Source organism: Strongyloides ratti (genome assembly GCF_001040885.1).
Source record: "Strongyloides ratti genome assembly S_ratti_ED321, chromosome : 1".
In the NCBI taxonomy this organism is placed as follows: Eukaryota; Metazoa; Nematoda; class Chromadorea; order Rhabditida; family Strongyloididae; genus Strongyloides; species Strongyloides ratti.
In genome coordinates, this window is record NC_037307.1 from 827,115 (window position 1) to 854,125 (window position 27,011).

At 23.0% G+C, this 27,011-nt stretch overlaps 9 protein-coding genes across 9 annotated transcripts; 5 read left to right on the plus strand and 4 right to left on the minus strand.

Annotated features, from left to right (window-relative positions):
* Positions 1–2,267: 2,267 nt before the first annotated feature.
* On the plus strand, positions 2,268–4,696 carry SRAE_1000026200 (N-acetyllactosaminide beta-1,3-N-acetylglucosaminyltransferase; the record flags this gene model as incomplete). Its single annotated transcript, XM_024647073.1, has 3 exons — positions 2,268–2,793; positions 3,550–4,421; positions 4,487–4,696. The coding sequence occupies 3 exons, from the start codon at positions 2,268–2,270 to the stop codon at positions 4,694–4,696; spliced, it is 1,608 nt and encodes a 535-aa protein (XP_024501188.1).
* A 1,087-nt stretch (positions 4,697–5,783) lies between these two features.
* On the plus strand, positions 5,784–6,681 carry SRAE_1000026300 (Hypothetical protein; the record flags this gene model as incomplete). Its single annotated transcript, XM_024647075.1, has 3 exons — positions 5,784–5,896; positions 6,005–6,391; positions 6,450–6,681. 3 exons carry the CDS (start codon positions 5,784–5,786, stop codon positions 6,679–6,681), a joined length of 732 nt encoding a protein of 243 aa, XP_024501189.1.
* A 1,957-nt stretch (positions 6,682–8,638) lies between these two features.
* Positions 8,639–9,316, minus strand: SRAE_1000026400 (Hypothetical protein; the record flags this gene model as incomplete). Its single annotated transcript, XM_024647076.1, has 1 exon — positions 8,639–9,316. The coding sequence occupies one exon, from the start codon at positions 9,314–9,316 to the stop codon at positions 8,639–8,641; it is 678 nt and encodes a 225-aa protein (XP_024501190.1).
* Positions 9,317–10,360: 1,044 nt separating this feature from the next.
* Positions 10,361–11,847, plus strand: SRAE_1000026500 (AAA+ ATPase domain and ATPase, AAA-type, core domain and P-loop containing nucleoside triphosphate hydrolase domain-containing protein; the record flags this gene model as incomplete). Its single annotated transcript, XM_024647077.1, has 3 exons — positions 10,361–10,519; positions 10,563–11,373; positions 11,414–11,847. 3 exons carry the CDS (start codon positions 10,361–10,363, stop codon positions 11,845–11,847), a joined length of 1,404 nt encoding a protein of 467 aa, XP_024501191.1.
* Positions 11,848–12,172: 325 nt separating this feature from the next.
* SRAE_1000026600 (DnaJ homolog subfamily C member 8) lies at positions 12,173–12,931 on the plus strand (the record flags this gene model as incomplete). Its single annotated transcript, XM_024647078.1, has 1 exon — positions 12,173–12,931. The coding sequence occupies one exon, from the start codon at positions 12,173–12,175 to the stop codon at positions 12,929–12,931; it is 759 nt and encodes a 252-aa protein (XP_024501192.1).
* A 47-nt stretch (positions 12,932–12,978) lies between these two features.
* On the minus strand, positions 12,979–15,833 carry SRAE_1000026700 (MMS19 nucleotide excision repair protein homolog; the record flags this gene model as incomplete). The annotated part of the gene is made up of 2 exons (XM_024647079.1): positions 12,979–15,685; positions 15,736–15,833. The coding sequence occupies 2 exons, from the start codon at positions 15,831–15,833 to the stop codon at positions 12,979–12,981; spliced, it is 2,805 nt and encodes a 934-aa protein (XP_024501193.1).
* A 310-nt stretch (positions 15,834–16,143) lies between these two features.
* Positions 16,144–18,777, plus strand: SRAE_1000026800 (Putative tRNA pseudouridine synthase Pus10; the record flags this gene model as incomplete). The annotated part of the gene is made up of 5 exons (XM_024647080.1): positions 16,144–16,183; positions 16,236–17,158; positions 17,284–17,299; positions 17,357–17,679; positions 17,722–18,777. The coding sequence occupies 5 exons, from the start codon at positions 16,144–16,146 to the stop codon at positions 18,775–18,777; spliced, it is 2,358 nt and encodes a 785-aa protein (XP_024501194.1).
* An 8-nt stretch (positions 18,778–18,785) lies between these two features.
* On the minus strand, positions 18,786–19,967 carry SRAE_1000026900 (Hypothetical protein; the record flags this gene model as incomplete). Its single annotated transcript, XM_024647081.1, has 2 exons — positions 18,786–19,865; positions 19,908–19,967. The coding sequence occupies 2 exons, from the start codon at positions 19,965–19,967 to the stop codon at positions 18,786–18,788; spliced, it is 1,140 nt and encodes a 379-aa protein (XP_024501195.1).
* A 1,653-nt stretch (positions 19,968–21,620) lies between these two features.
* Positions 21,621–26,990, minus strand: SRAE_1000027000 (Valine--tRNA ligase; the record flags this gene model as incomplete). The annotated part of the gene is made up of 7 exons (XM_024647082.1): positions 21,621–22,574; positions 22,620–22,730; positions 22,772–22,781; positions 23,927–24,251; positions 24,291–24,816; positions 24,863–26,650; positions 26,691–26,990. The coding sequence occupies 7 exons, from the start codon at positions 26,988–26,990 to the stop codon at positions 21,621–21,623; spliced, it is 4,014 nt and encodes a 1,337-aa protein (XP_024501196.1).
* Between the last annotated feature and the right edge of the window lie 21 nt (positions 26,991–27,011).

The following is a 27,011-nucleotide window of genomic DNA, read 5'->3' on the forward strand; positions in this document are numbered from 1 at the left end:
AAATAATGTTTACATTACAAAATATAACTATTTTAAGATTCTATTTCTTTTTTTTTTTTTTGATAACTTACTGAAATTGCAACTTTAAAAAGAAATTTTTTTTCCCTGGTACATTAATCAACAATGTGATTAAAATGATATATTATTTTTTTTTATCATCTTTTAAATTTTTATCATTTAACTTTATAAATATTACTAAATTTTTATACTACCCTCCAAATTTTTTATAGTCATTTGTGAGAAAAGATTTATCAGAATATTATAAGATATCTTTATTATTACATGTCTATATTTTTACTTTATTTGTAACTTTAAAATTAATATGTAATAAAAATTTTAATTTATATTTTCAATATTACTTTGGATGAATGCTTTGGGATTTAATAATATTTGTTTAGTTTGAAGAAAATATTATAATAACATGCCATTTATCATTTTTTTTTAAATTATTAACATATGTTTCTTAATTTAAATTATATTATTCTAAAAATAGTTAAGTAAAATAAATAAATTTAAAATTTATAAAAAGTAAAAAAAGTATTTTTTTTTTTCAATACTTTTTTCTATATATTTCATTTTTTTACACGTTTAACTACAATAATTTAATTAACGTAAATTAAAAAAGAATTGATAATTTAGACACGTTATCTTAACATTAAAGTAGATTATGTTTTTTACATAATAAATTTAATAAAAATATATTTTCTTGTTGGTTTTGAAAGTTAAAAAAAAAAATCTTTACATCATTTAGTATTAAAATAATAAAATAAAAAAAAAAAATTTATTATAATAAAGTACTTCTATAAATGGATTTAAGTGGCAAACTTTGAAGCATTTTTAATGCTCTTAATTGACAAAAACACTACTAAAATGATATATTAGTATATAAAATAATAAAACATATAATAAATAAAATTTTATTAAAAAAAAATTTAAGAAATAAATTAAATATATGCCAAATATTTTTTTTTTGTGCTATTTTATGTCACGAGTAATTTTTCAAAAAAAAAATGAATAAATAAGGTAATAAAAATTTTAATAAAATTATATATAATATAAATAGTGAGAGGAAATGAAATGAAAAATAAAAATTTGCACTTTTGAATTTAAAAGAGATAATTAAAATCAAAACAAAATAAACAATGAAAATGTAAAAAAAAAACTTTTGTTTAGAATATATTTCAATATATATATATATAAACGAAAAGAAAAAAATATTAAAATATCTGATCTTAGTTCTTAGAGTTACTTTACTAGAATATAAACAAAACGAAAAAATTTTTAATAAAAATGTTTTATTAAGTGTTTTAGATGTTCCCTAAAAAATTTTAATAATCAAATTAATATTATATATATTTATATATATCGTCATTTTTAAGAATATATCTATATTCATTAGTATAATAAAATATATTTATTTTTAATTTACTATTTTAATTATACCTCATTCTTACTTAAAATTTTATAAAATGAAATGTATTACAATTAATATATATATATATATAGTGTTAAACAAAGCACTTTATAATTAAAAGAATGAAATGCCTTCTTAAAAATCTTATTTTTGCATATTTATGATAATTTCATTAAAAGAAGAAATGTAAAATATAACAATAAATTGCTTTTAAAAAATTCAATAATTATACTTATTAATTCTCAAGACACGAATGTAAAATTTACATTTATAATAAAAATTATTTATAATATTATTAATGAATCAACTTTATGTCATTTTTCCATAATCATTTAAGATGTATTTAAATTTTATTCATAAATTTATTCCAGTGAAAAAAAAATTTTTTTTTATCACAATACTTTGAAAGAAAATTTCTTTCCAATTTATTAGTTAGTATAATTGATGGAAATAAATTTTACTTCATATTTTATTTATATATAAATTTTTAAATATCATTTGTAAAACTATATAGGTATTTGAATATATAATAATTGTATGCATAACAATTTGTATGAAAATTTTTTTATTAAATATACTTACAAAAATAAATAAATTTCCATTTTTTTTTTTATTAAAAATGTTTTTTTGTATATTTGAATATTTTTTAAATTATCAAATATATCATTTTTTGTTGTTTATATTTTGGTATATAAATTTTATTGTTAAATGTACTGGTAATACTAATTTTAAAAAAGGAGAACAAAAAAATTATAACACAAATTCTAAAACATCACCTCATAATTCATTAAGTAATGATATAAATAAAACAAGAAATGTAATACAAAATAAAAAAAAGAAACTAATTGATGAAATGGTAGATACTTCAAAAATACATGGACATGGAAATGAAAAAGGTAAGAAAAATAATGGAAAACATAAAAAAAATAGATTATTTGGCAAAACATCACCTACAAATACAAATGATTTAACATTTGATAAAGAAAAAATAAATGCTAAAAAAAGAAAAAAAATGAAAGGAATTTTAATTTTAAAAACAGCTAATGAATTTGAAGGAAATTCAACTTTAACTCCAGTTCATAAGATATGTCACAAAAGTAAATCATTAGATTTAGTTGTTACTAGAGAAAAAAATAATGAAAATAGTGAAACTAATAAATCTTCAAAGAAAAAAAGAAAAAATAATAAAGGAGGTAATAAAGAAGAGTATTCTGATAAAGATGACAAAGTTCATGATGCTGTTGATAATGATGGAAATCCAAAATATGCCAGATTAATTGATTTTAATGATGAAGAGTTACTTAATAGTGATAAAGTTGAGGAAAAAAGTAGGAATAAATCAAAATCAACAACCAGTAAAAAAGCAACACAAGAAAAAAGTATGAATAAATTTTGTGATTCTGATACAAAAAAAATTCGTAATGTTTTAAAAACAGCATCATTTGAGAAAAATAAATCATTTGGTTAATGAAATTTATATTGAAATAAAAATTCAAAAAAAAAACCAATTATTACAAATCTTATCAATTATATAAATATAAAAAATTAATTGTGTAATTTTAATTAATCATTTTTGCATTTCATACCATACATTTTAGCATACATAAAACAATATAAATAAAAAAAAATGTATTTATCTTTTATTTTATTTTGTATAATAAGAGAGAAAATTTTTTATTTAAATAATGTTATAATAATATAATCAGAAAATAAAAAAAAAATCTAAATACTTAATAGTAATCAATCACAACTATATCCTTCTAAAAAAATAAAAAAATTACTAAACTAGTATCTTTTATTCAATGCTTAAATAATTACTTTTTTTAACCTAAATTAATAAATTAAAAATTAATTTTTTTTAAAAAAAAAATAATGCTATATATTTAAAAAAAAAAAAAACATGTTAGAAAATTAATAATATATATTTATTTTTTTTTACTATTCTTATTTATATATTTTATTTTTTAAATTTTACATAATGATTAATTTTTAGTTCACATAATATGGAAATTATTTATTATTTTATTATATTTCTTTTACACTGCCATATATTAAATGGAAAGAAAAAAAAATTAAAAAGTATGAAATATGTCTTTTATTTTTAATCTAAATAATATTTTTTTTTTATTTTTAAGGTGATAGTTATATTAAACATAATAAAGATTTAATTTATTATTCACCTATTAAAGGTAATGTAAAAAATATAAAAAATACAATAACATTAGGTCTACATATACGATCAACAGAAAATGAAAAAAAATATAGAAAACAAATTGAAGAATGGAAAGGTCCTGTAATTTTAAGTGTTTTTATGGAATCAAAAGATATAAAATCTAATTCTTCATATTGTGCCTATTGTAGAATAAATTCAATTACCAAATCTAAAAAAAAAATATGGGCATATTTTATTTATAGTACTGAGATGAGTAATACTACTCAGTCAGAATTAAAAGGATATTTAAAAGATTTCAACTGTAATGAATGGGATAAATTAATTGAAGTATGTAATCCATCATCAACATCATTAGGAATAAAAATTAAAGAAGCAATTAACTATCCTATTAATGCTATGAGAAATATTATATATAAAGAAACAAAGTCTAATTATGTTGTACTTTCAGAATCAGATCAATATTTTAGTTATAATTTTTATGATAAAGTTTTAAAAATAGCTAAAAAAAAATTAACAAAAAAGAGTAAAAATGCATTAATTTTTAGATCTTTTGAAATTAATCATTCAACCAACTATGTAATTAAAAATAAAAAGCAATTAAATGAATTAATTAATAATGGACATGCATCAGAATTTGAACAAATAAATATTTCTATTGATGATAAAACTTTAAAATTAGAAGAGTGGTTGAAAAGTCCTGAAAAAAAAGAACCATCAATTCAGTATGAACAACCATATAATAATGGATATTGGGAACCACAAATAATAACAAGAAAAGATATTCCACTTTATGAAGAAACATTTCCATATCCTTTAGATGTAACTACAGAACATGTAAGATAAAATATATTTATTTATAATTTATTATTTTATATATTTAAAAAAAATATTTTTTTTAGAGAAGAGAGATGTGTAGAGCGGGATATCATTTTTTAATATTAAATGATGTTTTTGCCTACCATCAAATGGATGAAAGAACATCAGAAAACATTTTATTTGTAGCATCCGTTGTCCAGGGTGCAAGAATAGATTTAGTCAAAGCTCAGTCAATGTTTTATAAAAAATTAAATAATTTATATCCAGAAACTAAAGATAAGTGTTTCGTTTAATACTTATATCTTTTTTATTAATATTTTTATTTATATATCTCAACATAAAGAAGTCTATTTATTTATTATATGTATTGTTTACATCTCATTATATATAAAAAAAAAAAAATTTTAACAAAAAAAAAAAAAGATTACAATTATTATAATTGTAATGATTAAATATTATATTTAAAGAAACATAAAAATTTAATTAATATTATTAAAAATTGTTAGTATCATATATTTTTAAATTTGTTGCAAACAAAATTAGATAGCATATAAATATCCATCTATTTTAATGTACGGTAGTGTACTGGCAAAAAAAAAAAGGGAAATCTCTATTTATTTATCTTTTCCTTTCCAACCTCCGAAATATTATCATTATATTTGCATAATTTTTATGAATAGACAATCTTAAAAATTGTTTTAATTTTTATTAATAAGTTTTATATCTATATTTCTTTATACTATAAAAAGATATATTATAAAATAATAATACTTTGAATGTTTCATTTATTTCTCATTTATATAAATATAATTAATTTATAATATTTTTTTTTTCTTTTTATAATAACTCATCTTTCTAAATTTTTATTATTTCATTTTACCATGACTTTTCTTGTCTAACAAAAAATTTTTAAATTATACAAAATATAAACATAATCTAAAATTTTGAATTAAAGACATCTGATATTTAAAAACTTTAAAAAAAAAAAAATAATATTTTCTCCCATAAATTTTATGTATAAAAATAGAAATTTTTTTTTTATATTTTCGTACTATGTTTATATAGAAAAAATATTTGTATATATATAAAGAAAAAAATAACTATTAACATGATTAACTATTAATATAACAAATTAAAGGACATAATAATTAAAATTAATGTTTATTTGTTATTTTATAATATTTTTACTCTTATGAATCTATTCATTTCCATATTTTTACTGTAAAATAATTTTATGTTTTTAAGTATTCATTTTTTAATATTTTCTTTTTTAAAATTTTTTTTTTTACATTTTTTTTTTGTAATAATAACATACCATTAAAATACTCATTACAAATAAATTTTTTTTAATTAAAACATTTTTAAGTTGAAAGAAAAAATATGAATAAATTAAATTTATTTTTTTTTCATATAATATTTTCTATATATAAATGTATTTTATCAAATTATAAAAGTAATGAATTCCCAAATTGGAATGTTAGTCATTATAGAACGTAAGTTTTTTTTCTTTTTTTTTTTTTAAATATATATATATTCGTATATATATTCTATATATAATTATGCATTTAAAATAAAAATATAGGATTATATTTTATTTAAAGTTGTTATTTTTGTACCAATTACAAATCTATTGATGGATTAACATTTCATTCATGTTATAACAAAGCTTCATTTTGTAAAGGTAACATTTGTTACATGAGAAAACATACAACAAGGACACATAATCTTTTTTCGGCTGGTTGTCTTAATGCAACAAATGAGGAGATGGAACGTGTTGGAAATAGAAAAAATACAATGGCACAAGCTGAAGATTCAGTTGAATTATTTAGTGAACATACATTTCTTTGTCAATTAATTCAGGGCTTAATTACATGCCTATGTGCTAAAGGAGATAACTGTAATGATGGAAAATTGAATGCTTCTAATCATGTAAGATTAGATAAAGAATTGTATGCTCATTTTGACTTTAATGAGAAAGCTTACATAAGGTAATTTAAAAAATTAATTTTTATATAAAATAAATTCTTAATTATTTTTTTTTGTTAGAAAATTAATGTTAGAAAAGGTTTTACGTGATGCTGAAGCTAGAAATAATACATTAGATATAACAAGTGTCTCTGAAATTACTATGTTTACAGGAGATCCTTTTGTTGGAAGACTAATTGCAGAACCATCATGGTCTCAAGCAACTTTATCATCTTCTAGTTTTACTATAAGAAGTTATTCAACTACAATGATTGCCTGTATTTTTTCATTTATTTTATTAAATATAAATTAGATTTTATTTTTTTTAAAATTAATTATGTGCCTAAACGATGACTTAATTAGAATAATTTTTAAATAACCAATAAAATTAATTTTTTTAACTATATATTATAATTTTATTTAATTACATTTACTAAAATTTATGATTTAATGTTTCATTGTAAAAAAATACTTTGTTTTTTTTTATATTTGAATTTTAAACAATTTTTTAAACTATATTTAGTCAGCAAAAAACATTTATGGTAGAATTAAATCTTTTTTTTTTAAATATACCAGTAAAAATATAAAAGTTAAATATAAAATTATCGTCAGACTTAATAAAAAGGATAACAATTTTTTTTTAAACAACATGTACTTTACATACTTCGAATAAATGATTCATTTAAAAAAAATAGATTTTTAATAATGTTATTTGCATTTTTATTTCATATTATTGTAAACATTTATTCAATATAATTAATAATTCAGTATGAACTTTAATTTTTTTTTTATTCATGTATTTATTGTGCAATTTATAACTATAAATGTTTATACTATTACAAAAAAAAAATAATACATATTTTTAAATGTTAAAAACTCAAAAATTAAAAAATTTAATATTATTTAAAATACACTTATTATAAATGCTATTCATTTAATTAATTAAATGCATGGTTTCATTTATATAATATCTTTAAATAAATTAATATTTAATAAATCTTCATAAAATATTAATTTATTATTATTACATAAGATATGAAAAAGGCAGGAAATCATTTATAAAAGATGAAATATTAATAAATAAGAAATATTAAATAATTATTTTTTATAATTCATAAATATACTATTATTATTTTAATTTTTATAAAAAGAGAAAAACTTTTTTATGGGATATTTTAAAAGAAAATCACAAGAAGTATGAAATAATTACATTGAAAAAGAAAAAATATTTTTTTTTATATTATAATAATCAAAAAATGTTTATATAATTTTTTAATAATACAAATACTTTTTTAAAAAATTGTATTATAATTATAAAGTGTTCATTAATCATAACAACATTATAAAAATTGTTGTAAAAAATATTTTTTTGATTATAATAAAACTTCAATCTCTAATAGTTTATTTGATAACCTTTTTATTTATAGTTCTAATAAATTATTATGCATTTTTTTTACTAAAAATATCTTAGCTAATGATTAAAAAACTATTTATCTTACTCCCACTTATAAAACCATATATAGAAATCTTTAAAGAAAAAAACGAAAAAAATTATATTGTACTTCTAAAATGATATGGTTATATTTAAATATCGTTAAATATAATTTCTTATCTTTAGTAAATAAAGAAAAAATATATTTTATGAAAAAAAATAATAGTCAGTCGTATGTATGATTTTTATTGCAATTACTCACAAATAAATAAAAAAATAAATTGTTAAAAAAAAAAACTTTTTTAGACCTTTTTTATTTTTAATAAAAAAAATTTTAAATGTAATATAATACACTGTTTACATTTAACTTCAAAAACAAAGTTAAGCATGTTATAAAAAAAAATTATATTTAAATAAATTTTAATTTTGGTGTTTTAAAAGAAAAATTTTAATGTTTATTTCTACTTTAATAGATAAAAGTAATGACTAATAATTCTTTTAACAGCTGTATGTACTTTAAAATAATAAATTTATTAATAGTAATTTTATCTTTACGATGATTGGTAAATAAGAAAATTATCTTTAATGCTTAATAAATTGACACTTAACTTTATTACATATTTAAATATAATAAAAAAAAGATAATAGAAAATGTTATATATATATTATCATGATGATTCAATCCCTTTTGTATTAGTATAATAAATGAAATATTTTATTACAGATGCAATTTTATAATCAATAATAATGTATAAAATAAACCAAGATAAATTTTTATTACCAATTTAAGTAATTATCAAATATTATATATTAAGTTGTACTTTTTTAAATAAAATACTTATTTTCTTGATCTTCCTTTTTTAAAAGCTCCAACACCACAACTATTTTCTTGAACAAACAATGATTCAGATTCCATGTAAGCACAAAAATCATTCAAATTTAACTTACTATGATGATCTTGAATGTATTTTTCTGCTATTAGTTTTATTGGTTCTTTATAATTATCAAAAATAAGAAGTATTTTTACAAGATCAGGAATCTTTTGAGATGTTGTTTCTTCAAGATTTCTCCATTCTGCAATTTTCGTTCTATGTAAGTCATTTATATTACAATAACAATCTTGTATTAAAAGTAATTTGGTGTAATCACGAGCATACTTTATTGTTTCAGCATAAGATTTCATCAAGTCATCTACCAATTCTGAATAATTACATTTTGACAAAGGTATATTTGGTCTTGAAAGTTTAAGAAGTTTATAGACATTATCAGCCAAACATCCAAGAAGATGAGCAGTTTTTTCAGTTTCTGAAAGATTTTCAATTTGTGAGAAAAATATAGCATTCTTATCCATATACTCTGTGAAAGGTCCATCACCATAAAATTGATTTCGAGGTGCTGGTGGTAATTGTTGTTTCAACAAATTAGCAAAAGCATCCTCATTTAATTTAAGCATTTCATTTAAATCAGATTTATTTGAAGTAGTAGAGTCACTTTTTGTATCTTTAGCTGAGGCCATATCTAAATTATAAAATGAAAATAATAAGTAAAAATGATTTTAAAAGTTAAAAGAAGACGCTTAAATAGTTATGTTTAATAAAATTGATTATAAAAATTTTGAAATATATAAAATTGTAAAGAGAGAAATATTTCGAAATAAAAACTACAACATGACAAAATAAATAATTGTTGGTTGCCTACACTATATTTTATCGCATTATTTTATATCTTTCTCCCTAGTTGTATGTATGTATTACACAGGAAAAAAAAATCTTTTTTCTTATCACTATGGATATTAATGTAAATATTAAAAAAAAAAGGTAATGGTTTGTCATTTTTTTTTAACATATCAATAATTCTTACAAAATAGTAATAAAAATACCTTCAATTAAAAAAAAAAAACAATAGAGACATATTTGTATGCATAAAAAAATTATACTCAACTATTATATATATGTATACATATCATAAAATATATAAAAAGTGAATAAATCATAAATGATATGATATCATTTTTAATTTAAAAAATAAATCTTGAAAAACTATTCTAATTAATAAACAAGCAACAAAATTAACTGAAATCTTTAATATTTCTGATTCAGATATTGTTTTGAAAAAGAAACTTATTGAAATTTTTTATCTTAATTTTTAAATAGAAAAGTAAATAGTTTCTGATATCAATTTCTACCAAATGTATACTTTTAAAAAAAATTCCCTTACATCATATATTTTTAAAAACATGAAAAGTGTTGTCAAAAAAAAAATTTGAGAACAAAATCAAAGATCTTCAAAACAACTGATTATCAGAAAAAATCTTCAATGCCTTTTAAAAATCCGACACATTTCTATGGAAAATCATGTAATCACCTCACACAGATTTCATCGTTTTTATTGAGAACATTAATCTTTAAATGATATTTAAAAATATTTAACAATAAATAAAATGTTTGATTGATACTTATAATCATTTCATTTTATATATTACATAACTTTTTAAAAAGTAATTTAAGATAACAAATAATTTAACCATTTAAAGTCATTGTATTATCTAAACATTAACCATATGAGTCATATATTTGGTCCAGAAAAAAATACCATCGTTAATCTTTTGAAATCGGGTTCTTTTTCTGAAGCTAAAGATCGGTGTTCAAAAGTACTTGTACAGATCAGAAATCAAATACCACCACCTGGTGAGCAAGAAAAAAGATCTTCATGTCAGAAGGTATATTATGATTTAAGTTTACCAAATATATCTTATTTTTTAGATCTACAATGAATATAAGGATATTGAAAATACCATAGTACAATATATTAAAGTTTTTGCTTCTAAAGATAAAGAAAGTATTACGTGTATTAATTTAGATGAATGTAATTGTGAAATAGGAACTGTCACTCCTCAAAGAAAAACTATGTCACATCGCAAGGTGATGCAAAAAGGAAGAATTACTCCAAGGGCACCTCGTAATGGAACAAGAAAATCTAGAGGTGTTGGATTGGCTTCTTCGAGAAAAAAAAATAAGATAAATATTGGATCTCCTGTAAATGTTTTAAGTGAAGTTCCAAAAATAGAACCAGTAGAAAATAAAACTTGTGATGCAGGTGATGATTTCATGGCTTCATTACCTACCGATCTTTCTAATGTTTTGAATACTTGTATCTCAGATAGCCATAGTGATACGACGTGGGATAGCGTAGTAGGATTAGATGACGTCAAAAAATGTCTTCTTCTAAATGTTAAATTTGCACCTCAATTTAAAAATATTTTCAAAGGAATTCGACAATCACTGAGAACATTCCTTTTGTATGGGCCTCCAGGAACAGGGAAAACCCTTATTGGTAAAGCTTTAGCAAATGAGTGTGGGCGAAGATTTTTGATGGTGTCACCTTCTATAATAACATCAAAGTGGCGAGGTGACTCTGAAAAACTTATTAAGTCTCTTTTTGAAATGGCAAGACATTTTGCTCCATCAGTTTTATTCTTTGATGAACTGGACGGATTTTGTATGAAGCGAGGATCAAAAACGGAGCATGAAGCAACAAGAAGATTTATGTCAGAATTTCTTGTTCGTTTTGAAGGTATTTTTAAAATTTTTTATATTAATAATAATATTTATAGAATTAAATAAATGTGATGAAGATGTATGTCTTATTGGAGCTACCAATACACCTTGGGATATTGATGCTGCAGTTTTAAGACGTTTCGACGTTAGATTTTTGGTTCCATTACCGTGTGTTGATGCAAGAGTGACCATCTTAAAAAATTGTCTTTTTGATTTAGACCTAGATAAAACATTTGATTTCCATAGAATAGCAGAGAAATTGGAGGGTTATTCAGCTTCAGATATAGTTAAAATATGTCGTAGAGCATCACTTAGAGCTGTTGAAGATTTTTTTTCTAACATTGACATAGACTCTTTGACTGATGGAACTTTTGACAGTACTCCTTACTTACCGGTATGTGAAGATGACTTTACATTTTATATTTCAAAAACACCATCTACTGTTACTAGTGACATGCTTGATATGTATTTAAAATATAATGATCAGTAGAAATATCTTATGAAAGAATTTCTCTTTTTTTTTGTAAATATATATATATGTATATATAATGTGTATTTGTAAATAAAAAAATAAGATTTTTAAAATATATTATATATTTAATGTTTGAACCCAAATGAAAAAAAGTTATTTTATTATTATTTTACAAAAAAATAAATAAATATGATTCAAGTTACTTTGTAGAAAATTTTTTTTAAAGTTTGTTGAATTTAAACTTGGTACACTTATTTCCAATTTTGTCTTTATAGGATTATTGTTGCTTTTTCAACAATATTTTTTTTGTATTATTTTGTAGTAATTTTTTAATTTATCTATTATGGATTCTATTGATGAATTTGAAAGATTTTACACAGATCTCAAACAGTTGGAAAAAAAAGATGCTGTATTAACATCAGTTCAACAGATTGATAGATTATTAAAACCTGGTTCTACTTATCTTAATTTAAATCCTTTTGAAGTTTTACAGATTGATCCTGAAAGTTCAATAGATGATTGTAAGAAAAGGTTTAAACGTCTTTCTGTTCTTGTCCATCCAGATAAAAATCCAGATGACAGAGAACGTGCAGATAGAGCATTTGATATTTTAAAAAAAGCAATTGAAGCAATAGAAGATCCTGCAAAACTAGCTAAAATAAAAGATGGTTATGCTGAAGCTAGAGCTAGATTAGCAATTATGATGAGTGAAAAAAAAAGAAAATTAAAAAAAGAAGGTAAATCTACAGATATACCAGAAGATACATCAGAAGGATACTCAAAAATGTTATGGGTTGTTGTTACAAAAGTTTTTGCTGATCGTGAAAGAAAAAGAAAAATGTTAGAAGAGAGGGAACAAAATGAAAAAATTCGTAAAGCTGAGGAAGCAACAAAAGCAGTTGAAAAAAGAAAATTAGAAGAAGAATTTAAGAAAAATTATGAAGAATCTCGCGATGAAAGACGCGTAAGTTGGAGGAATTTTGTACATAAAAAAGAAGCTCAGGGAAGACCATTTAGTGGAAATGGATATAAATTACCTAAAAATAAAATGGATCAACCACCACCACCTGCTAAAAAACCAAATTTAAATCCTAAATATTAATTATTTTATTTTTATTTTCTAGTTCAACTAATTTGTGTATAAAAATATTACAATAAAATTTCCCATTGATTACGTATTTTGGCAGAAGCTAAACGTATAGCTCTTTTCGGGCATTTAGCAGCAATTGAAAGTGCATTAATTACTTTTGTATAAAATATTGAAATTCTTTCAACTGGTGCTATTTTTGTTAATGTTTCAAGAACAATTAAAGATTGTAATGTTATCAAAGGTTGAGATGTATCTTGAATAAATTCCAGGAGCTTAATTATAATATTATCTATAGTTTGTTGTTGTACTTCTTCTAATGGTGCCATTGGTAATAATTGATTTAATCCATTTAACAAAGAAATTACAGCATGATGATCTGTTTCAGTTTTAATATCTTTAACTTGCATTAAAGCATCAACAATAACCGGTAATAGATAAAGTAATTCAACATTCATAGGAATAGTGATTGTTGTGGCAAATGAAAGCATTGGTTGAAGTAAAGCAAAATATAAAGAGAAAGTTACAGAAAATAAATAATGTTCCATAAATATTTCAACAAATTTACAGAAATATCTTTGCCTCCAAAGAAGTGAATGTGAGTAGTTACACAAAAGAGGATCATTATATAGCCCATCAAAATTAAATAAATTAATTAATATTTCATGATCATGTTCTTTGATTTTTTCATTATTGATATCATCAAAAAGATTATGAATAAGTTTAACATAATTAGGATGATTCTTGATAGATAAAATTTTTATAACATGTATTCTTGTTTCAAGATCTTCCATGTCATTATTGGAAAAAATATTGACACTATTAATATCAGTAGAATGACTAATATAAGAACCATAAATTATTCTTTCTTCAAACTTTCTTTTTGATATAGAAACAATCATCTTAACATTTTCAATTGTCATAATTTTAGATTGAACTAACAATGGAAATACAATATACAATAAAAATTGGAAGTTTTTTTCTGTATTTAAAATTTGACCACCTAATATATCCATATTTTTTTCTTCAAGTACTTTTATACACAAATTAACAATTTCATTATGTTTTTCTTCCTTTAAATATAACCCCATTTCTGCAACAACTCTAGAATGATGTATATTTTGATGTCTTCCCAGTACATCACAATTTTTAATAAGCATATTGATAAATTTTGCAACAACATTACCTCCATTTTTTAATAAATTTATCAATATTTCTGATATTTCGTCATTGAAACCATTTACATTGATGTTCATAAAAATATATTTTTCCATTAAATCCCATGAGTTTTCATCAACTAAAGCTGAAATGAAAATACTCAAAACATGAGGATTTTTCAAAAAAGATTCATCTTGCTTTGACAATTCATCAACTAATAATAAAGGATATTTTCGGGAAATTTCGTGACACAGTTTAAAGAAGCTATGATTCAAAATAAATTTTTTTTCCACTATATTACTAATACCAAGTTGAAGAAATCTTTTGTAATATTTTTCAAAGTCATTTTTTAATAGAAATGATTCAACTGCACATTCATGTTCAAAAATAATATCACTAAATTGACTCTCAAGATTTTCTAATTGTCTATAAATCGTATCTATTTCTTCTCCAAATACAGTAGACAATGACAGAAATTTAATTAAGAAGGGTAAAGATTCTTCGATTATTTCTTTATGATTTTCTTTACTTTGTAATGTTTTACCTTCTAATAAAATACCAATCCAATAAAGTGCTTTTGTCTTTATTTCTTCATTCTTTATAATTTCATAAACAGAGTAAATAAAATCTAAAGTTCTTGCACAAAGACCCATCTCTGCTTGAACGATAAATGGTTCAGCATTCTCAAGCATTTCATCAGTTATCGTTTGAATTAGTTTGTTTCCGCGTTCACCATTTTTTTGCAATTCTATCATTATAAAATGAATAACTTCTCTAATTTCTTTTGGTATTGAATGTTGACATTGCTTCAAAGTAGGATTTAGAATTATACTTCTAAAAGCAGTAAAGTAATCTTTAATATAAGGAGCGGAACCAACAATACCAAATGCACTAATAGCTTTTTTTAGAAATATACAATCATACAATTTTCCTTCTAATGGATTGTCTTCATCACTTTCAGTTAATCGATCTTGAATAAGAGCATGACAATACGAATTAAAACTTTTTGTTGATAAAAGACATTTCTCACAAGCAGTACTTAACATTTCTTTAGTTATATTAATTGTATCATTTTCTGGTGGAGTGTATTCAACAGGATAATAACAAGCAACAACATCAAACATATCCTCAACAAAATGTCCCAATGAAAAATATTTAACAATTTGTAAAAATATTTTAAAAACTTTCATTAATAATCTTGGATCTTTTTCACCATTTGACGCTGTAACAAAAGCCAAGACAACATCGCTTTCAAGAATCTTTAAATTATTTATACGTTCTTCTGTTGCAATAAGAAAACTAAATATATCAAATAAATATCCTCTATCAGATACTCTCCATGACTGTACATTAGCATCTTTGAAAATTCCTTGAAAAATTTCTTTCTCACAATTTTTTGGAATATTTTTATTATTATATAATACATAACGAGTTCCTTCAATAGCACAGCTTTTCTCTAAAGCAAAGTCATTTATTTTAGCTATAAAAAATTCTAAAAGTAATCCAACTTCTCCTTCTGTTAAAAATTCTTTGTCAAATTTTTTTATTACCAGTAATATTTTGTCAAGACCATTTATCCTTTCTTGTATATCTACTGATAATATTTGTTCGCTAAAAATGTTTTAATAAATAAAGCTTAAAATAACATTAATTGTACTTACGATAAACCTTCAATCAAATCACTCAAAGTACAAGATTTTGTTACCACAATTTTTTCATACCATTCATTAGCAAATTTTTCATCATTTTGTGTTGTCATAGTTATGGATAAATTTTATTTTTTAATGATAACACTTTTTTACAAAAAAAAAAAAATACGTTCCAAGTATGACTTAGTAAAGTGTTAACTTTGTTAAAGTTCACTATACAAAAAAAAATTGAGACGTGTCTTAACTAGAAATTCTTACTTTATTATATTAAATAAAGAGTAATATATTACCAAGTGCATTCATTAATTTTAATTTTGTTTTTATTATTCTTTTCATACTTCTCCATTGTAAATAATAACAAAAAACGTGTACTTTTTATTTATTTAATATTAAATTTTTTTAGGTAAATTTATTTTTATAATGGGTCGTCCAGAGTTTAATTCGAATGGTCGAGGAAATGGTAAATTTTATTTTTAAAATATTTTTAAAATTTTAATTTGAAATATATTTAGGATTTAAAAGTCACGGCAATGGCAGAGGATTTGGAGATAGAAGAGGTCGTGGAGGATTTGGAGATAGAGGAGGCCGTGGTGGATTTGGCGGTGGTAGAGGAGGCCGTGGTGGTTTTGGAGATAGAGGAGGACGTGGTGGATTTGGAGATAGAGGAAACCGTGGTGGATTCGGAGATAGAGGAGGCCGTGGTGGTAGAGGTGGAAGAGGAGGTCGTGGTGGACCAAAAGCTGGCTTAGGAATGAGAGGAGGAAAAAATGTTATTGTTGAACCACATCGTCATGAAGGAGTTTTCATTGTAAAAGGAAAAGAAGATGCTCTTGCCACTTTAAACATGGTCCCAGGTGACTCTGTCTATGGAGAAAAACGTGTTTCTGTTGAAACTAATGGTGTCAGTACTGAATATCGTGTTTGGAATCCATTCAGATCAAAGTTGGCTGCTGCTATTATGGGTGGTATTGAAAATATTCATATTAAACCAGGTTCAAAATTATTATACCTTGGTGCAGCTTCTGGTACCACTGTATCTCATTGTTCAGATCTCGTAGGACCTGAAGGTTTAGTCTATGCTGTTGAATTTTCACATCGTTCTGGACGTGACCTTTTAGGAGTTGCTAAGAAAAGACCAAATATTATTCCAATCGTTGATGATGCTCGTCATCCACACAAATACAGAATGCTCGTTGGAATGGTTGATAATGTCTTCTCAGATGTTGCTCAAAGTGACAGTACTAGAATTTTATCTCTTAATGCCCAATATTTCCTCAAATCTGGAGGTCATATTATTTTATCAATCAAAGCTAGTTGTATTGACAGTACAGCTCAACCAGAAGCTGTCTTTGCCGAAGAAGCACAAAAACTTAAACAAGATGGTTTTAAACTCAAAGAACAAGTCAGTTTAGAGCCATATGAAAGAGATCATGCTGTAATTACTGCACAGTATAAAAAATAATTTCAATCTAATTTTTTTTGTTTTTGTTATGTTTTTTTTTTGTTGTAATAGTTTTGTTTTCGTTATTTTATCCAAAGTAAAAATTATTTTCTGTACAGGATTTATTTTTTAAAGGTACTTAATTCCAAGTGTATAATTAATTTAAATTTTTTAAATAATTTGTCATGTCAGATAAGTTAACTATCAGTCTTTGTGAGCACTGCAGAAACTTACCATTCAAAGAAAATGTTGATTTGATAAAAGTCGAAGAAACTTATCAGTGTTCTGCTTGTTTTGGCTTATTTGATGATGAAATTTTGAAAAAAATTTGTTTGGAAACTGATTTAAAAATTAAAGAAGAAGGTTATGATGCTACTAGTTTTATATTTGCTCTTAATCTTCCTGTTTCTTTTTTTCTTCGAGAACACATTTTAGGAAAAGTTTATTTAAAAAAAAATTCTAATATTTCTTTAAAACAAGAAGCTGCTGAATATTTTATGAATCATATAAATTTTGTATGTTTTTTATAGTTTTTTTATATTAGTATCCAAATTTAGAATTTTGGTCTTAAACCAACACTTGCTTCTGATTTTACGATAACAATAACATTAGAAAATAAAGAGTTAGATGAAAAAGATAGTGAATTTTTATTGTTTAATTTTCCAAAAGATTATATAAGTGGTAAAAGAAAGAATTGTGATGCTAAAGAATTAATAACAAGTTCTTTTACAAAGATGAAGATAGCACAATTTGGATCTAAGATTACTGAAGAGATGGCAAAAAAATACAATATGATATCACCTACACAAAAAGTTATTTATTCTATACTTCTTGAAAGAGAAGCTGTTTTTATTGGTGGAAGGTACTGTAAATTTTCTCGTTGTTTATCACAATCTCCGTGGTCAATTGGTATCGGTGTACCAGCAATACCGGGATGTTCTGTTTCAGAATTAATTGGAGAAACTTTAAAAAATTTTACAAAAGCTGACAGCTACAAGTTATTGGCTTCAGGTAGAGAAGACATTGATGTAAGAATGCTTGGTACGGGAAGACCTTTTGCAATTGAATTAAAAAATTGTAGAAAAGTTAAAGATATTCCTATATATAATTCTCTTGTTGGTAAAATGAAAGATAATTGTAAGATGTTAGAAGATAAAATAAATTCATCTTCTGTTGATATTAAAATTAATTCATTAGTACGTGTTTCACAAAAAGAAGTTGAATCATTGTTAGAAGGACAAGAAGAGAAAGAAAAAAGTTACAGAGCATTTTGTTATTCCAAGGTTCCTATTTCGGGAGATCTTATAAGAAGTTTGCATGATAAAGCACCTATTGAAATTATTCAAAAGACACCAGTACGTGTTTTAAAACGTAGAAGCTTACTTGATAGACCAAGAACAATTATTACAATGTCTGCCTTACCTATGGATGAACATCATTTTCATTTACGGTTGACTACTCAAGCAGGAACTTACATAAAAGAGTTTGTCCATGGAGATTTTGGTAGGACAAGGCCATGTTTAAGTGAATTACTAAAATTAGAAACAGGATCAATAGACATTCTTGAATTGGATGTTGAAGATGTTAATTTACAATGGCCTCCAGAAAAATAGTTTTTTTTTTAATTTTGTTTAAACTCAAGTTGAGGAATATTTTGTACTAGTAAAGCTAATTTTGCAAATATTGCTATTCTGTTTTCACAAAATATTGTATCAATATATTCTTGATTAGTTGTATCTCCTAATGTTAAATTTAAGAAAGTTTTCAAATCTTTGAGCATTTGATTTTGAGTCTTATGAGCTTCAACTGTTTGTTCACGCAATGTTTTTTCATTTACCACTTCTTCCATCATTTCGGCTAATTTTTTTGATTCTTTATGTAGTTCTTTCCTTATATTTCCATTTTCTTTTTTTAAATCATTTATTATTTTATCTCTTTTTTGAATTTCTTTTGTTTTTGATTTTTCACAAGCCTCCATTAATTTCTTATACTCTTTAATGGATTTCTCAGTTTGGGATCCAACTTTTGCTATCTGATTTTTCATTTTTTCTCTCTCCTTTTCATAATTTTCAATTGTTTTTTCAAGTGTTTCTATACGTTCAAATAAACTTTTAATCTCGTCTTGGTAAACATTAATTTCAAGATTTTTATTTTTAATTTCATCTTTTAATTTTCTTCCTATCTCATTAGAAGCACATAACTCTGCCATATTTTGAACCTGAAGTTCTTCTTTAATTTTAGCTATTTTTTCAGCATATTCAATTTCCATTTCTTTTTTTACTTTATCAGAAGTAATAATAGCTACTTCTCGTTCTTTTAATTCTTTTTTACTAATTTTTTCATTTTTCTCATCCAAAACTTTCTTCATTTCTTCTATTCTTTCATAAAGTCCTTCCATTTCTAACTTCATATGTTTGTATGCATTTTGTTGAGTTTTCATTAATAAATTTTCTAATTTTATTTTTTCATTATCAGCAACAACTTTTGTTAACATTTTTTGTCCATTTATTTCAGTTTCTCTTAAACTATCTTCATATTTAACTTTTTCACTTTGTATTAGCTCTTCTAGTCGCTCAATTTCTAAAGTTTGTTTTTGAATAACATCTTTAAGATAAAGAAGAATTTCCTTATATTCAAGACGATAAAAATTTGATGCATTTTCTATATATTTCCTTTCCTCCGAAAGTTCATTAATTTTTTCCTTAAAAAATACTATTAATTAATTGAAAAAAAATATACATACATTAAGTTGTAAAATAACTTCATTTACTGCTTTGAAACTAGGAAAAACTTTACCTAACATAATTTTAATTATCAAAAAAAATATATTACTTTAGACTTTTATAAAAATATCAGTAAAATTAATAACAACTTTTACTAACATTATGCTTGATTAACTTTAATTCAAGATTAAAGAAATTTAAATGTCACGTTTCATTTATCTTTATGCTACAAATAAATAATGTAAAATCTCTTTTTATTTACAAATAACAAAAAAAAAACTGTATTTAAAATAGTTTGTTAATGGAAAGGGAAGCGAGAATATTAAAATACACAATATAAAACTTTACTATCATTTTTGCACTTTTACATTTTCAAACAAACATAAAAAAAAATTAGATTATTCATAGCTATGATTATATGTAATTGATGTCAAAACAAAATTGAATAGATGAAAAATATATTTAAGCTTTTATGAAAAAAAACGCAAATATATAAAAATATTAGTTGATGATTCAGAGATATTTTTTTCACTAGTAAAAAAAAAGTTATTTGTAATCTTTTTATTTTGTTTTAAAAAGAATAAAATTATAAAAATCATTTGAATTCAGACTATTAAATAATATAGACCGTCTGATCATTTAAGAAATTATTAATTAAAAAAAAAACAATAATCGATTTAAAAATTAACCATATCAATATCGTAAAGTAGCAATAAATAGCAATTTTTGTTCTTTGTAATTTTAACTTCCCCTTTTTCAATTAGAAAAGGAAACTAACAATTGATTTTTCTTTGCCCATGAAAAATTATATGACAAATTATGACAAATTTTAAAAAAAAATTCTTTATTTATCACTGATAACACTAAGATTACTTTTATTTTTTTATTTAAATAGTAACAAAAGGATAAAAATAAATCTAATTAATATTTTGTTTAATACTTTGTACATTCCAATTAATAGGTTTTAATATAATTAGTTTAATGAAACTTCCTAAAGTTAATCCTGCTGAAAATTATCTTTAAAATGTACAAAATACATTAAGATTAAAAAAGTTTGGTTTTTTTATTTTTGAAAAATCTAAGGGCAAAAAAAAATAAGGAAATGTAATAGTATACAAATTATAGGAAAAAAAATTCTTTAAGATATTTCTCCTAAATTTCATTAATAAGTAATTCTTAAAAACGTTATAAAACTTTAAACACTTATAAAAATTTTTAAATTTAACTTCATAACATTATATCTAGCTTAAAAATTATTTTCTACAAAAGGTTAATATCAAAAATGTATTATCTAACTCTTTTCTACTCTTATTGTTAAATCTCATTTCAAAGTTACTGAAAACAATCATTCTATATTAAGTCCTGATATTAGATCTATTTTTTTAATATTTTTGTAAAAATGTAATTTTTTGGAAAAACCATTGCTTTTTTAATTATCAAAACACTTTTTTACTTTAAAAAAAATTTATTAAAAAGTAGAATATCGAAAAACATTTTCATAACTGGTTTCTCGTCTATATATATAGAATATTGAAATAATAAAAGTTTTAAGGATTAACAATTATATTTTACAAATCCTTTTTTTAATTTTTTTTTTTAAATTTGTGAACAAATCGCTTTGTTTCAGTGTTCTTGTCCTCAATAGTTTAATTGAATCAGTAATCATTGTGTGTTGGACAATCAGCAATTCCTATCGTTCCATCTTAGTCAGGCAATTGATTATTTATTTTCCTTCAACCCCGACGAAAAGAATGATCGTGTTGAGATGGTGGATAAAGTTCCATACGTCCCCTGACTTGAGGAGATGGACGTTGAGTAGTCATAACAAATCTTGGACCATTTACTTTAGAAAAAACTTCACAGTGTGAAATTTGAGCCTTAAGATTAGCATTTTCATGATTTAATTTAACAATTTCTTTTTTCATTTCATTAATTTCTAATTTACATTGATTAAGTTCATCTTCAAGAGCTGTAATTTTTTGAGCATCTTCTTTTGTTTTAATTCTTAGTTCCTCAAGCTCTCTATGTTCTGCTTCTAACTTTTCTTTTTTCTTATTTCTTGACTTAACAACAGCCTCATTATTTCTCTTTCTTTTTTCTAACCAAGCATCATCCCTCTCTTCCTGAGGTACTGGAACATATGATCTTGTTGAAGGAGTATTTAAAACAGCAACTCTTGTTCTTTTTGTTGGTGAAAAAGATTTAGATGAAAAACTTTCACCATCATCATATATATAATCTGGATATTGGTTTTTTCTTTTTGTTGTATTTCTTCTTGGCCTCATTGGACCAGGTTTTGGTGTGGTAGATTCTTCTCTTCCATCTTCAATTTTTAAAACAGGTGATACTGTTCTTGTTAAATGAGGAGAGTTATTAATCTCAGGATATTCAGAAAATTGACTAACATTTGCATCAAAAGAATTTCCATTAAAAATATAATTATCGCAAAGACTATTCATACTGTCTAAGCTATTATCAAAACCATTAGCCATTAAATTAGCATTACTTGGTACAGGTACTTCTTTTTTAATGTCTGACTTAAGGATTTCATCAAAGTCACTGTTAAGATTGTCATCACCTTCACAGTAACGAATGATATCGTTGATTCCTTCGTCATCACTTATCATGCAAGAATCAATATTAATTGCATTTTCATATGACACAAAATTATTGCCCTCAATGTTACTCTTAACATCAAATAAATAATTTTTTATTAAATCATCTAAACTTACATATTCTTCGTTTTGAATATCTTCTGAAAATTTACCAAAAGAAATCTCTTTTGAATTAAAGTAGTTCTCCATATTATAGACTAATAGTACAACAAATTGTAAATAAAGTATCTGTATTTGCTAAAATTTTGCAAAAATATAATAGCGCCTACTTTTATAGCACTGAATTTGTTGAATGGTAAAAATGTGATAAAGTTTATGTTGAAATAGTTATCGCTTCAAATACACTTTTCCAATTCAAAAATGCATCACATACTTCTTATCAGAAGAACCTCCTTTATTATATAATATAAAAATAATATATTAACAATCCTCTAGTTCTCTACTTCTTATGTTATATTTTTTTTTTATTTTATTTTAATTGAGTAAAACAATGTAAACGCAGGAAAGCACATCGAATACCAAACAATATTGGAAAAAATGAAAAACAAAATTTTTTTTTTCAATAGGGAGAAGTCGCCACTAAAAAAAATTTAACGGGGAATGTCTGATAGTCTGGATCTGGTAGTAATGGTTAACCTATATGTAGGAAAAAGAAATGTAAGTGTATTTTGATGAACGGAACTATGGAGAACGCGTTGTATTAATAATCCAAGGGTTTTCTAGAAGTTTCTTTTACGATGTTTAAAATAAGTGAGACGTCATCTTTAAAGAATAATACCATCTGAAATATAATATATTTTTATGTCACGAATTCTCAAACAATTTTATCATTGTAGAATGCAAAGGTCATTATATTTAAAAAAGTGATAGAGAAGGAGATGTAATTTTGATTTATCAACAATCTAAATGTTTATATTAGAAATAACATAAAGTTTACGCATATTTGCACACAAATTTCCCTCTAAATTATCAACTAATATCTAAAAAGTGATATGAGTCATACTTTTAATAAACAACTTTTTTTTTTTATATACGCATTATGATTATATAATAAATCAACAAAAATCAGCGTCAATGTTGCTGATGTTAATAATAAGTGTTTGCCTTGCTGGTATTTACTGTGGATGTAAAATTAAATTTATGAAAATTTCAAGTTAAAAAGGGAAATAAAATTGAGTCAGAAATAAAAATACATATACTTTAATTTTTAAGTGTATAGGGGTTTTTTTTAATTTAATAATTTAAAAAATTTTTACTAATATTTTTTTTTTATAATAAAAAATCACATGTGATGTAGTACCGGAGAAATATAAAAATTAAGTAAGACAAATTTTGATGTTTAAACTTAAAAAAATATTTAAATGTAATGCAATTTAATAATTAATTAAATATACAAACCTAAACCAAAATAATTATAAATTTACTAAATTTTTCTTTTTATTTCTAAGATACTTTTTTCAATTTCATTTATTTTATTGTCAATGCTTTTGATTTTTATATTTGCAGCATTAGCACGTTCCTCCATTTTTTGTCTTCTAGATTCATTTGCTTTATAGTTAGAATTATTTAAATTGCCCTGTACAGTACTTATAATTTTTTCATATTTGTTTTTCTTTTTAGATAAACTTGCTATTTCTACCATGAATTTATCTATCGCCATTTTTAAGTATTGTGGAGAAAGTTTAATATATAGTGTCATATTATTATCAGGAAGCTCATAACGTACATATTCATCTAATGATGCGTCATCTAGATTATCATTATTAATAACGTCACATTTGAAATTACATAGTTCTTTTGGAATCTGGAATATTGTTTTCAATTCATCATTTATATGATGAGAATTATTAATAATTACAAAACCATTTAAAATTTCTGTTTTTTCTTTAATTCCATAATTAGTTCGTACACGTCTAACAATTGAAACTATTGAAAACATATTATAAACAATTTTTTCAAGTGTAACATTTGAATTAAATAAAGATTTATATTCTTCAAACTTTTTATCTTGATATATATCTTGACAATTATCTATAATTTTTTTATGTAATAAATGAGATATCTGAGGCATAAATATTGATAACATTTTAAATGCTACATTTAAAGTAACATAAAACGTTGAAACAATTTGTTTAATTCTATTCTCATTATTATTTTTAACAGAATATTTTGTTGATTCTATATATGTATCACAAACATCATCCAAAAAAAATGAACAGATATGATTAAAAGCAATATGTGGTTGAAAATTATTATTTAAATTTTTTTCAATTTCATCTATACATTTCCTGAAGCGACTTCTTATCCATTGATCCTAAAAATATAATTTTATATAAAAGAAAATTAAAAAAAATTATTACTATTGGATGTTGTGATAAATTTGTTAATTCTAATGTTTCTGGTTTTTGAATTGAAAATAATTTTTTTGCATAATTAGTCATTTGCCATAACTTATTACAAAAACGATGTCCTTCAAAAGCTAAATCAAGAAGATTAACATTAATATCTAATGCAGTAACATTATGACGTAGAAGTGTATATCTTAAGACATCTGCACCCATTCCATCAACACCGTTAGGATATTTTTTTGATAAATCATCTTCAGCAATTTTCATTTCATTTTCGCTTAGTGAACTTTCATGAATACGTTTTATCATACTTTGAAGAGTTATACCATCAATAACATCTAATGGATCAATAACATTTCCTAAACTTTTACTCATCTTTCTTCCTGATGAATCACGAATAAGACCATGAAGTAATATTTTGTTAAAAGGAAGTGTTTCTGTAATACCATAACAAACAATTAACATTCTAGCGATCCAAAATCCAAGAATATCATACCCTGTTTCAATATAATTTAATTGTTGGGGTTTTTTATTACTTGGCCAACCATCTATAACAATAGGAATAATAGAAGAACTAAACCATGTATCCAAAACATCTGTATCTCTTACTAAATTATTAATAGAAGATTCAATATTTTTATCATTGGGATGTCCAACTATCCATTCATTTTTATTTATTTTTTTAAATGCTGGTATTTGATGACCCCATGTTATTTGTCTACTTAGACACCATGGTTCATTATTAGATAACCAATTTATTAAATTAGTAGTATGAAATTCAGGTAAAATTTGTATTTTTCCTTTTAATATAAAATCTTTGATATCATTATTTAAATCATTTGTTTTCATAAACCATTGAGATTTTAATATTGGTTCAATTACATTACCACTTCTTTCACAAATAGGAATTTCTGTTTTATAATTATTATTAGTTTTTTCTTTTAAAATTCCATTTGAAGTTAAATAATTTATAATTTTTTCTCTTGCCTCAAATTTATCCATTCCATTCCATTGAGTATCAGGAGCAAAAATACATCCATTTTTATCAATACAATATGATTTTAGTAATTCTTTATCTAATATTTCATTGTTAACAAGATTACATACAATATCATAATCAACTCTACTATGATTAGGTGTCAATTTTAACATTCCAGTACCAAAATTAATGTCAACTTTTTCACTAGGAACAATTTTTAATTTTTTATCACTAATTAATGGATTATAAAGATATTTACCTAATAAATGTGTATATCTACTATCATTAGGATTTACAGCAACAGCAACATCAGCAAATATAGTTTCAGGTCTACTAGTTTCAACTTCTACATATTCATTACTATCAATTAATTTATACTTTATTATAAATAATCTTCCAAATTTAACATTTCTATTACCACCATGTAAATCTGGTATTGTTAATAAATCACCACCGTTGACTGATACTTTTATCACTTCTTGATCAGAGATAACACTTTGCAATGAAGAACACCAATTGACAATTCTTTTGTCACGGTAAATGAAATTTTTATTGTATAAATCAATAAAAGCTGAATTAACAGAATGAGAAAAATTATTATCCATTGTGTAGTAAGAATAATTCCAATTGATAATAGGAGCCATTTTTTTTATTTGTTTTTCTATATCGGTTACTCTTTGATTTTTCCAATTTTCACAATAATTTAAAAGTTCTTCTTTTGTTAAATTTGAAGCTAATTGTTGTTTTTCTTTCCAAAGATTTCTTTCAATAACAGTTTGTGTAGCAATACCAGCATGATCAAATCCTGGATACCAAATAATCTAATAAATACAACTAAATAAATAAAAAAATATTTCTTACATTATTTCCTTGTAATTTAGCAAATCTATTTAAAACATCTTGAATTGTAACTGTAAGAGCATGTCCAAGATGAAGTTTTCCAGTAACATTTGGTGGAGGTAAAATACATCGAAAATTACAATCATTAGAATTGATATGCTTATATTCATCTTCATAATTTTTTTTATAAAATAATTCAACTTCATTTCTATCATAAGTATCACTAGCAATACTCCTTTTAAAAAAATAATTGTTATTCGTGAAATATTTTTTACATGAAACATGTGCATTATAATGGAAAGCCTCTTTAAATCTTATCATCTTAAAATAATAGTTTCTAAA